General features: G+C 38.1%; 1 protein-coding gene across 1 annotated transcript; it reads right to left on the bottom strand.

Moving 5' to 3' along the window:
• Window positions 1-9116: 9116 nt before the first annotated feature.
• On the bottom strand, window positions 9117-12729 carry LOC101302161. The gene is made up of 4 exons (XM_004298373.1): window positions 12687-12729; window positions 11308-11700; window positions 10336-10376; window positions 9117-10254 (listed from the first exon to the last, which is right to left on the bottom strand). The coding sequence occupies exons 1-4, from the start codon at window positions 12727-12729 to the stop codon at window positions 9370-9372; spliced, it is 1362 nt and encodes a 453-aa protein (XP_004298421.1). The 3' UTR covers window positions 9117-9369.
• Window positions 12730-13394: the final 665 nt, after the last annotated feature.

Genomic DNA, 13394 nt, shown 5'->3' with positions numbered 1-13394 from the left:
TTCTCTCATCACCATCTACAATTTTGGCGAACTCAACGTGGATACGTGTAGCTGCGTAGTCATACTCATACAACAAAAGCAAAGTGACAAAAGCCTATGCGCGACTTCTAAAGATTACTGAGATTATCATATTAATGGTGGTTGCTAATGACATGTTTAATAGGGAAAAATCTGGATTGTTTATTTGGGTGATAAGATTTGCATGGAAAACGAAAGCCTCGATGCTCAGTTTTCATTGGCACCATGTTAATAACAACCGTGATTCTCGGCATTAGTGTTCTCAAATCATGTTGATTAATCAGTAGAAAATTAGGCACTGGTTTTTGCAGTAGCAGTTCTTGCAGTGTTCATTGACTTGAAGATTCTAACGGTTTTCTATACGGCATTGTTTTAACGGAAAAAATATCAACAATTTGACACAGTTTAATATTAACTGAGATGGGATTTAACTGGGGAGGTTTTGCAAGGGGGGAATTGCTGCCTTGATTTTCCTAGCTTGTTTATTCTTGGATCTTGACCACTTAGGAATTCAACCCTACAAGTAAGTACGTGAAACGTACGATAATAGCTATATGCATTGTTAGTGTTGAAGTTCGAGCTTGAATTACATAAATGATATTTGAAATTTCACGTATCAAACTAATTGTCTAATCTACTATGAGCGGATATAAACACCTTACTTTTATATTTTCAAAAAAAAAAATTATATAGATTTGATGGATCGTAAGAAATGTTAAAAGTTGCGAAATTACGATTACATAGATTTAGCATCCACGATAAAGAGTCGCACTTGAGCGCGAGAGACCGACACCGTCCCTAGCATCTTCCTTGTTTGTTTGGTTATTAACTACACCTTGTGTGAGCCTCACAAGTCACAAGTAACTGATGTTCTTGAAGGGGAAAACCAGAACAAGCGAGTGCAATAAGAAGTACAAGACTACAAGCAAAGCTCATGTGTTGTCTTTGTAAAATGTGGTAAAAACACCCGCGAAAAAAAAAATACCATGTTGTTGAGGAGACAGTTGAAGTTATTTAACAAGAGGTTACCTACTTTTCAAGATATATGTGCCTGTTGTCTGCTTGAAAGTGACTTATGGAGTCCTCTACGGCGGTCCTTTGCAGCCTGCACATGCATTTCTTTGGCTTCATCTTCCTTTATTCAAAACCCTGTTTGGCTTCTCTCTCCCTCTCCAAGATTTCGAGATTGCCTTTTTGTTTTTCTGGGATTTTTCCAGACAATGAAAACCCAGATGAAAGAAACCATTGTAACTAGAAGACAATGCCTTCGAAATCGAATCTCTGATTTATCCCAAATCGATCATATTCCTTTCCTTGATGATAAACTAAGAGATGAGTTATACTTTATTTCAAAGTTGAAGGTTTAACGGCCAATAACCAACTTGCAGTTGGGATGGTCCAAACTCTCCAGTCTCCACCACTCTCATATTCCCTTTTCAACTATCTATTATATAATCCCCTGGCTTTTTTGGGAGAGCTGATCTGCACCGTCGATCGTACCGGAAATTTCTGACCGTAATCTAAAGCCTGACGCCGTCCCAGATTTTTCTACCTTTTTGTGTTCTCTTCTGTCAAAGCTTTCGCTGTTTCGAAAGGATCCACCGCCAACATCTATTCCTATGCGAGCATGTGAACTCTGACGTCCATTTCCAGGATTCGATACTCTGAAAACCCTGCAACCACGAGTCACATACATGGAAAATATCGCATTCCTTGTTGACTAGCTACCCCATCACATTAGTAATTCACCCAGTTTTTAACTTTTCACTTTATTTAACAAGGCGCGCGCCAATCTTACATAAAATACAGATGTTTGATGAAATTTTAAACGAAGTTTCAAAATAACGTAAAGAGCAACGCAAATTGAAATAACCCTCCCATAATTCCACTGAGGTTCCCAACTCATCATTTCCATCATGATCTTGCTCGTGTGTGTGGTGTGTTTTAGGTCATCATATTCTTAATCATCATATCTTGCAGTGACTTCAAGCAAAGCATCAAATTTTTAACCCAACATGTGGACCACCGGTGAATCAAATACCTAGCTCGAAGCCTAGAATTGAAGAAAGAAAAAAGATCTTGCCCCCAGTGGTAGTCATCGATCTTAGTTGACCTCTTGGGAAATAGCTGGAGAGAATTCAAAATAAAGAATGGTAAAAAGTAAGAAGATTCAATTGGGGTGTGATTTTGAATGCTGTCTTGTCCATTATATTATTTCCACAGAGGAGAAAGGAATAAAGAGCACACAGATATAGAAGTGCTCGGGGAGTCAGAAGAAGCAAAGGAAGGAAGGGAGGGAATGCAGGGCCGTGATCAAAGGAGTGAAGCAAAATCTTTGTGCTAGATTTGCCTTTCTTTTCAGCTTTGCTTTTGTTTTGTTGTTTCTTCTTGCTAGTTATTTCTCTCTTTAAGTTTTAAACTGTATTGGCTAACTAACCCAACTACCTCCTGCATTGTTTCAAACTGCAGGTGCTCTAAAAGCACTTCCAACTACCCTTAGGATTTGGTGAAGTGCTTTGAAAATTTCAGGGTTTCGTTTCATAGTTTGGTTAAGAAGCATTCATCATGATTCACAAAGGGGAAGAATAGAACAACGTACATCAGGAACATCAAATTACACCTACCTGATGTAATTGTTCATCATTTTTCTAAATTTTCATTTACTTTGTTCCAGGAAGATCAAAACAGTTTCGAGTGCATCGAGTGAAGTGAACCTACTTTAAATCTTAGTTAGTCCCAGCAAGTACTGATCTATGATGCTAATATTATTGGAAGAAGAAGAAGAAAGGTTGCCGACACCGATTATGCTTAAGATCTGCATGGATTTTATTGCTGCTTCCTTTAATGATGGATCACTGTGATTTTTTTTACATATGAATAAACCCTAAAAGGTTATGCGAAAGTTTGCATTGGATCTTGCTTTGGATTTTAAAATTAACTCCACCAACAAGTTTGGAGTCAAATCGATTACACCACCAATATGCACTTTGTATCAAAAAATATGCACTTAGGGCCATGCATGTCCCATCTTTGGTTAATTATGTATCCATCAATTTTGATTTAGCTAGATTGCTCGTATTTTGTCGTGCCTTATATTTGGTTGATTAATCTCTTGCTATCGCAATGGTCACTTCATGCATTAGATATGGGATTCTTTGTTGAAAAAATTGGGTTCCAAGAAATTTTGGGTAATGTTCATGAATTGGATATGCGATTTTTTTGTTGAAAAAATTGGGTTCGAATAAATTTTGGGTATCGTTCATGAATTGGATATGTGATTTTTTTTTGAAAAAATTGGGTTCAAAGAAATTTTGGGTAATGGCATTTAAAACTCTCGTTTTCAAGCTAGTTTGTTTTTCTACACAATTTGATTGTACGTACTGCATAAGCAGGACCAAAATCGATGTGATCTCTAACTACATTCACTGGTCCTCGATTTTTATGTTTGTTAATCTTGAGCCTATTTTGATATACAATTTGCGCGGCATAACGTACCTTTCATATTTGATCGCAATCATACAATTAAGTCTTATATTTTAGAGAAAAATGACCAAATACACAAAAATAATCTCTTTGTTATTTATATATTAAACTTCCGTATAACTTGCAAGTTCAATCTAAGATTACTAACAATTTATATTAAACCTCTCGAAGTTGCAAGTGTTTGTATCCCGCAATTTGATCATGTGGGTTTTATCAATCATTCAACCTGATTAACAAACTTTGATTGATTAATTAGTAGATTAATTTCATTTCAAGTATCAAATAATAATAATGAACTTTGATCCATTACAAGCAACATTTGAGGATCCAGGCCATCACATATGCATTTAAAATCATGTGCTTAAAACTGGTTCGAGGTCATTTACATGTGCAAACATACGTACGTACGTACGTTGCATGTGTTTCAGGTACGTATTACGTACATACTCCTTAATTAAGGTGTTTAACTTGTACGCTTAAGCTTCCAATTAACATTAATCACATCGTATAATATATAGTCTTGTTAATTATTTTCAGTTCGATCGAGTTCGCGTTCTGTTTCAAGTGTCAACCATGCATGTTATAGGTCATTTTATTTATGTTAAAATTATACTGGCAGGCATTGTCAACTACTGGTTCAACTTGGTATATACTATGGTGTATGTATACATTCTAGCTTAATTATTTCAGAGTACGTTCTACGTACAAAACAAGAAAGAAAGCAAAACAAGTTGGACTATATTGATTAGTTCTTCAATTGATTATGATAAAAACTTTGTGTTAGCTAGCAATCGTAATCCTGCAGCATGATCGATGCATTGTAATGGCCAAGTGCTTAGTTTAGGAGGGACGTCGACTCTATCATATTCACCACCGTAGTGGGTAGCACAATGGCATGGTCCTAGTACGCTTTTTTTCAGAGGGTGACTTGCTAAATGGGAGGCACATGGATGATGAAAATTAAGGATATGAATCAGAGACCACATTTGGAAGAAAAGACCAGGATATATACATGCTTGGACCAATTAGCTAGCTGTAATTTCCTTATCCAATATGTCACTTCAAATGCGTATTAGTCTAAAAGTAGCTAGGAAAAGGTTTAAGGATAGGAATCATCAGAAAACATACGAAAGAGAAAAGCCTAGCCATATCCATAGCACAATCAAATTGAAGTTGAGGATCGAGTACGCTGTAGAATTCTGGTTCAAATTAAAATTAAATTAACTTGGGATTTTGAATACGAGATCGATTAAATATGTTCAAGACGAAACTACCTAAACGAGCAAGTACTTTGTTAAGCATGCACCTCGATCAGAGTTCAACTGGCCTAACAAGAAAGGAGGAGAAGCATATGGATTACTTGTGATCAAAGGATGCATGAAAACCTCAAAACCCTATTCACTGCTGGCTAATTGAATCCAGCTTTGCAAGATGGTCACCCACTATGGTTCTCCGAGTCTGAAATATACGACATACCTGTCTTTAGTATATAGTATTACGTGTATAAAGTAATCCTAGCTAGACAAAGCATGCTTCAATGACAAGATGATGAGCGTACGAAGCACTAAGCAAAAAAGCATGCAATCCCACTTCGTTTAGTTTCATCGAACCTAACTATATGTCACTTTTGATTAGGTTCAAGGCTCTCGATCATCCCAAGTGTGTAGGACTGTTTGGGATACTTGAAGAAGTTAGGTTAATTACTAGAAGTAGAGCATGCATGCGCTACTGTTGATTAGTTCTTGGGAAACAATGCCAACATGTAACAAGACCATGCCGCCTGCATTCTTGAAGAACTATAAGCTTTTGATTAGGACTTCCTCAACTCATAAAGCTCATCCATGGACCCCCTCACACATGGAGCTCATGTTAATCTGCTACTTTAGGGTTATGAAATCACTCTTTCATCAAAAGTCTTGACCGATACATGAACTTAATTTCCTTTCCAATAGTTTCAAGAAAAAAAAAAAGAGTTTACACCTCGATCATCATGGTTTTCTTAGCATGGTTGATCTCGCCCCAACCTCTTAAGGCTTGGTAGTTCTAGAATTTGGTTTCTTTGCTTAATTATATTCATGTTGCTTGGATGTCTTATAATTATTAGATTAAGTACAATATAAGCCTGTCACGTCCAGTGACGGAACATGATAAAATAGTTACCAAGGCTAATTGTGATGCACAAGAAAAAAAAAAAAAATTTACAACGAATCTTTATAGTATGAGAGAAAAACTAACTAAATTTTACAAAACGAGGCCGTAAAGCTTCAAAATTTTAAACATCACTTTATTTTAAATCACTTCAACAGATTCCTTCTCAATGTGAAGCACATTTTAAATGATCAGTTTTTAGAACAAACCAGGAAATCAGTGGAAATTTCATCATGAAAACCAGATGCATAGTTTATTTAAGATAGCTTAGCATGCCTGAAGAGGAATATGTAGAACCTAACTATCCAATTCCCTCACACCGAAATTGTTCTTTCTGTTAACCTAAAGTCAAGTCAAGTCAAGTCAGCTTTACAGGTTGAAGCTCACTTTAGAATACTTCACATATTAATACTTAACCATTAAGTCTATTTATATCTTAATTATGTGTGAAGCATATACCTCTTATTAAGCAGCTAAAAATATATTTGTTTATGCCCAATTTTTACTTAGAAAACCCCTACACTGCCATCATTTTTTCTCTTTTATATATACATATATGAAGTGGTGTTTTTTTTATCCTCAAAATAATATGGCTAGCTCCGCCAGTGGTCACGTTATCCTTACTCAATCTAATGTAAGCAACATGAATCTAAGAATAGAAGCCGAAACCATTTTTTTAATCAGTGTGGGCCCGAGACGCGTGGCGCCATATTATTCACAGAATTTAAATCTGAAGGGCATACATGTAAGTCTCTCACTTAACTGTTGTTAGCAGTAAAACCACTAAAGGGTTACCCACAGCCAACTAGTTTGGCTCTCTCTCTCTCTCCATGTCAAGGGCCAAGGTTCTTCTCAACCATGACGACGGAGGTGGAGTCTAGGTTGGAGGTCGGCTCACCGAGAAAGATGATGCTCAGGTCATCGGGGTCTACACGCAGAGGAGGAACTAAGTTGATGTCGATATCGATTCCGATCGAGATGCGCTAGAGTCTGTCGAACTCGTGCCTTCCGACGAAGCAATGAGCTCCTAGTTCTCGTCGCAGGTGAATGCGAAATCGGCTACATATGGCTAGAAAATATTGATTTGGAGGAGATGTGATTGTGAGATAAAAGATTTGTGGTGTTTGAATTGGTTGAACTTGGGTTGAATCATTCTCTTGGATGGAGCCGATTGAGGTTGTGGAGCTGTGTTTGACTTTGGCCTATGCCCACTATTCAGATTGACCCGATCACACATCAATACCCGATCTTTCATTCTCAGTATCTCAAAACTTCACAATACACATTTAACATGGCAACCAATTAATTTCCAAAACTCAGATCCCTACCACAGAACCGTAGCATGACAACCAATTTCCAAGCTTTTGTAGTAAAATCAGACAGTTACTGTGACGACCTTAATTACATAATTGCCTTGCCGTTAAGGACTCCGTCTGGAGTACCGTACGACGTGTGTAGTGCAGTTTTTGCCTTTTTTAACAAGCTGCAAATATGCTTTACTTATGTGGAAGATCTTGAATAGTATGAGCGCCGAGATCAATTTGATTTCTAATTCCACCATTCATGAGTGGTCCGACCCATCAGGCAGTATACATCATGCACATAAAAAGGAAACGACGCTAATAAAAGTAGCTTGAGAAAAGGACAAGTGACAAGTCGTGGGCTTTGTCAATGATATTCTATCAGTCTCAGACACTCTGAAATGTGAAGGATTGGCATGGCAGCCATTGCTTTAGCTCAAAGGGTCGAACTGGGACATCCACAATTCCACATTTACTGCTGTCGGCTACAAATTGATAAGGTTATGGATAAGCAGACACCCCTAGTAAAATCGATGTAACATGATCGATCGATGGCTCAAGCGATGCTGCCGTGTGAAAGATCATATGTGGAAAACAATGTGTCATCAAGTGTGAAAGAGGGACTTCTATCTTTTCTCAAAAGGCAAATCCGACTAAACCTCTCCTTTTTGATTTAGTATGAACCGATAGATATGAGTGAATTTCGACTTGCATGTCTCAAGAAAAACCGCTTCAAAAGAGTTATAGGTGATCGAACAACATTTTTTTGAAAAACAAAAAGCAATGTTAGGTGAACCATGATGAGACTACGAAATGTTAGCCATATACTTTTGAGTCTGTATGAGAAAAAGATCTAACCCGAGCTATGCTAGTCTAGAGCAGTAGCAAACTTGCAATGGCGATTGCTCCATAAGGGGAAGGGGTGTCACCTTCGTAATACTATTCAATTCTTTTTGGAGTAACTAGGGTTTCATCAGTAGTTTTATGTGCCTGTTGCAAATTGGTGCTGGAGAAAAGGACTGTGAACATGGCTAGTGGTTTAGTTGCGATGATTCAGCAGGGCCTAGTTGGCCCAATTGTAGAAAACAGTGAGAAAATAAACAGTGATAGTGTAGTTGATAGTTGCAAGATAGAAAGAGACGCAAACAGAGAGAGAGAGAGAGAGAGAGGAGGAACATGATGGCAAATGGTAATCTCTGTGTTGGTATGTCACAATGTGCTATTGTCTGGGCTATACCCGACGGAGCACATGATTGTGGGGACTAGACAATGGCGCCCTTTCTCTTTCGGGAACCCTAGCCAAAGCGACATAGCAAATATTCCACTATCCCATCTATGTAAAATTTCAATGGCGCTAGGAATTTCGTCTCTGTATTAGCCTGTGGTGGAGGTGAGAGAAGCTGAAGCTGATGACGTCGTTCATAGTACAGAAAGCAAGGGCTTGCTGGTCCAGGAATTGGTTAAGATTGGAAATTACTTGAGGGTTTTGTGTAGTTCATATGAAGAGGACCAAATTTGAGGGTGAAGTTTAACTGTATTACCAATATATGCAGGTTGATATCAATAAGAAAACATATGCAGGTGTGAAACTGTAAAAGAAAAGATCAATTGCAGAGAGGTAGAGGTCCCATATGGATGATACCAGCTAAAATGTCAACTTCACGTCATCAATGGCTTTCTGAACAAGGAGCTTTCAGCTTTCTGTGTGAAGGCTCTGTTACAGTTACTGTACGGGCTGGGATGACCCCAGTGCTTCCTCAAAGGTAAAGGAGGAGGATGATGAGTAGTAATTTCAACCAGGGATATTTTCTTTGTGTTTGTCTTTTCTCTCCCAGCTTGAGCTTGTGTTTTGCAGGCTAGTACAGCCCATTTATCATTCATGGAATTAAGGAACTAGGGCCGATGTGAATGGACCATTTTGATTTATCGGGCTCCTTTGGACTTTGAAAGGAGATCATGAGCATTTCAATAGTCTCCGAAGATAGTTCATCCCAAAATTTTGATACGTCAGGCTTCTTTGGACTTCAGAATCTTGTTGGCATTCAGAAATGTAGATACACTTTACATGTGTTTCTTCATCTGACCATTAAGCTGTTCTTAGACTTGCTTCTTCTCAACCATTCTAAAACAATTTCTGGCAATTCATTTCTAAGAACAGTAGATAATCATCGAAAACATTCTTCTACTAAAATTCATTCACAACCAAAGTGCAGTGGTACAATAAACATGCGTTGGTCTACTTCCAAGTTCCAGCCAGGGTTTTGAAGTTTCAACCCGCAATTTGCACAACATCAAATCTATACAAGGCGACCAGGTGATCCAATCACCCAAAAATAATTTCACTAGAACTAAACCGAGACTTGCAACCAATTAGTAGAGACTTCAAGGAAACAGAAATAGCATGAGCAGAAAAGTAGCTTCAGCTCTTAATACTCAGCCCTGCTGTCATCTTTGACTTTGAGCATCCAATTGCTCCCTGATCGACCGATTTTCCACTCAAATGTTGTGTAGCGTAAGTGGCGCTTCTTCTCAATTTACCAGGAAATTCTTTGCTTGAATTGCCTTTCAAAGAGAGATTTTTCTTTATACGACTCCTATTGAGCAACAGCATACTATTACGTGGGGGAGCATGCAAAGCCCCTTCGACACAATCTCCCACCTGAGCGCATCCCCAAGGTCTGGATGGTCCATCATCACTAATTGGTCTAAGTCTTGGAAAATTAGCTCGCAATCTAGAAAAGCTCTGCTGTTCAGAGAGATTTTCCTCCTCAAGTCGGGCACATAGGGGGCAGGGAGGGTCACTTTTGCGTGTCTTGGGTGTTGTTTGCTCCAAGCACTCTGCATGGAAAACATGACAACAAGAAAGAACCCCGGCGATTGGCATATCTCCACTTCTGACTATGCGACGAGAACTCCAAGGTGATCTTTGTGAAAGAAACCTATCACACAAGCCACATCTAAACCCTTCAGACATATTACTAAAGTGTCTAATAGAAATTTCTGCCTCAAATGACTCTGAAACATCAGTAAAATCAACGCTGCTACTGGCACTGCTCCAGCGGTGGCCATCTCTTTGAGGAGTGGCTGCATCAAAGTCAGGAGACCCAGCAACTGTGAAGTCAGACGCCTCTCTGGGAAGAGTTTGTGAAGGAAATGACAAGGGATATATAGGTTTGGACATGAAAGAACGGCGACTTGCGAAAGTATGATGAGAAGATAGGGATGCTTTGATCGTGGCTTCAGATTCACTACTGTCTGAACGAGATGAGGTGGACCCCCTAGTATCTTGAATTTCTGAGGTTCCCTGCAAAGATACATCAAAGGAAATGCTTCAATCCTAGTCTTTGATTTGATAACCTATGTACACTAAATTCTAAAACAGTACCTCCATGGTAGGTCTAAAAGATGACTTCCCAAAAGCTGGACCTAGCAAGCACGAGGCATTGAAGTTGAGTTAATGAAAACATGAATATAGGCAACAGCAATGACATTCTTAAGATCATCCAACTTCCTTAATAAGGAATTTTGAATTTCAATTATGGTAAATGTATAAGCCAAGAGAAATTGAAACTCAAATAAGAAAACATGCTACAAACCAGTTGATAATACAACCAAATCCTTCAAAATGCAAATTTTGACCATCCATGAGGAATTGATGATATCATTTTGAGAATCACAGAGTATAAATGTTAACCAAACTCAGGTCATCCTGGGAATGTAATGGGTGTAACAAAGGTTCACATCCAAGATTCCTAGCTCTTTCTATTACTTCTAAACCAATGGAATTTCCAGATCGGGGTTATATAAGTGCCCAAACATCTCTTAAGTATCAACCCACAGTACCAATTATCAAAGAAGGATAGAAAAGAGAAGAAATGTACATGTTTTAAAGTATAAGAGTTAATTAGTTAAGCATGGCACACTAGCTATTATCACTGGAGGGTGTTTCTCTTGGATCACTAAGTGTAATAAATAACACAGAAACAGTTGATACAAAAACAAAATGAACCTGGTGCTCCAATGAAGTTGGAAAGTATACAGTACACCAATTTGTAATAATGGTTGATACAAACAACCACCACTTTTCACAAACAGGCATACTGCATACACCCAATAAAATGAAACTTCAAGTAATGGCCTAACACTATATAGCATTTGTAAGAACAAGTTTGATAAGAGTAAACTAACAGATTCAAAAGGCTACTGAAGTGTTATTTTTATCCTTCAAGGGTTTAGGGTGACCAGTATAAACTATATAGTACATTAAGAACACACACAACAGGTGCACATAAGTATTAACAATGCATGACCATCTGCAGATAAAACTGAAAAAGAGATGCATCATCAATTGTATTACCTCTCCGTTTTGTAGTTTCATAATCATCTATACTGATTTCCTGTATTGCTGGAGGTGTCCACTGAGGACCTTGTGAATGGTCAGATGAACTACTTAAAAACAGCCCAGCACCATCAGATGCAGAGTAGTGAAGATTATAGAGATGATTGCCTCTCACCCTGCCCCTACTTCCTCTACTGTTTGATGAAGTAGAAGACTCATATAGTTGAACACCATCATGTAAACCATATGGCAGTTCTTCAGATTGGAATCGAAAATCCCATCTAGAAGGAGGTGGAGAAAAGCTCGTATTAGTTCGCCAACAAGGCTCGTCTGGACCAACGGACCAGTCCCTACTGGCCGTATGCGACTCATGTGGCCTTGCAGCCACACAACAGAGGGACCCCGTTTTAGCTATTTTTTATAAGACACTGAATGATTGACTCCGTCTGCTATCAAGCTTCCTGAATCCCACTTTTCTAATCTACACCAACATTTCCGATACAGGTTAGACACTTATGCCAAGTGCCACTCATTAAAACATTCATACACAATCTAACTACTCCACTCAGGATTCGAAGCACCACACACACAAATTGGACCTTGCAGTACAACTCCACACACAACTCTCAATCTTGAACAAACATGATCAAATTCGCTTCATTGACAATGACATATGTAAAACTACGCTGCTTACGCCTCCAAATTTCCTCTGCAGTCTGCGATTCTTCAGTTGTGATAATCCCAACACTGACAACAAGGTAAGACCAAATTAAAAGGATGGCTATGTTAAGTTTCTACACTCATCAAAACTTCCAAAACTTCACATAAACCCACAAAGCAGTGATTTTTACATCCAAAATCAAGTGGGTTATCAGAATTACACTAAAATTTCAAAACTTGCAGAAAGTGCATTTTCCAAGTTGTTTCTAAACAAGCACGCACTATTCAACAGAAGCTGATAGCAAACAACCAAAAAGATCAAACATGTAGAAAGAGCTAAGCAACCACATAAGTATTGAAAACAAGATGCTCTTGGAAACACCAATTAGACATTAAAACTAGGCAAAACTGAGTTAAATTTGAGAGACAATAACTCTAGAAGTAATTAGAAACATAAACCCAGGAAATGAATTCGAGAAAGAGAAGAGAGAGAGAGCTTACAATTAGAGACAGTGAAGAAACACGAGAAGAGACGCAAGAGTGGTCTGGTATGGTGTACTGTGAAAACCCTAAATATATTGGGGGAAAGCTGGAGCAAATTTAGGGGGACTTTGTTTTTGCATCAAGATCCTCCCTTTATTCCACAATTTCTATTCATTCCAGTCCCTTTGTTTAATTGTTTAAACTATCTTGCTCTTAACATTAGTTTATTTCTTTTTTAATTGATTTGTACCTACCTGGCTTTTCTCTCAGCTTTTGATGCACAACTTTTTCTCTCATGCTTTCCTCTTTTTTACCTTTGGGTGTGAAATTTGAACACAGTTACACATGAGCTTTAACTTGTTTGTTAGAGTTGAATTCATGATCACTTGTGTAATCAAGATGAATGAGTAAATCTCAATCTATTCTTTATGGTTGAAGATAAATGCATTAGGAGATGATTAAAAATGGGTACGCTTCCACTTACTTTAACGAACTAGTAGATTAAAAGCATGTTTTGACCTATATAACTTGTTTCCTTGAAGTATGAGAGAAATGAATTCATATCTTTACAATTGTTTCTTGAATTCACCGTTGTCATTAGCTTGTTAAGACTACAATTCCCAATAGTCCATGTTGTGTTGTCACAGGTTTACTGTAGCACACCACAAGTAGACCCCCTTAATATTGGATTCACTGGATTCATAATCACAGATTACAATAATGTAGGTGTAACAAACAACACTGGAGGATTAGGACTTGATAATTATGAGCTCAAACTTGTCTTGGGGCCAAAACGATTAGCCCCACAAGCAGAATGATAATGCAGTGCGTGCAAATCCAAATTCATTATCTTCCCAATAATAACAATCCAATAAAAGATTGTCGATTATGTACAATAATTATTCCTTCTGTAGAAAACAAATGAACTATCCCAAAGCCAAGAAAAAACACAGGGACTACTA

Source organism: Fragaria vesca, linkage group LG4, assembly GCF_000184155.1.
Source record: "Fragaria vesca subsp. vesca linkage group LG4, FraVesHawaii_1.0, whole genome shotgun sequence".
NCBI classification, from domain to species: domain Eukaryota; kingdom Viridiplantae; phylum Streptophyta; class Magnoliopsida; order Rosales; family Rosaceae; genus Fragaria; species Fragaria vesca.
The sequence above is the reverse complement of the archived record's forward strand: the minus strand, read 5'-3'. Positions and strand labels throughout refer to the sequence as shown.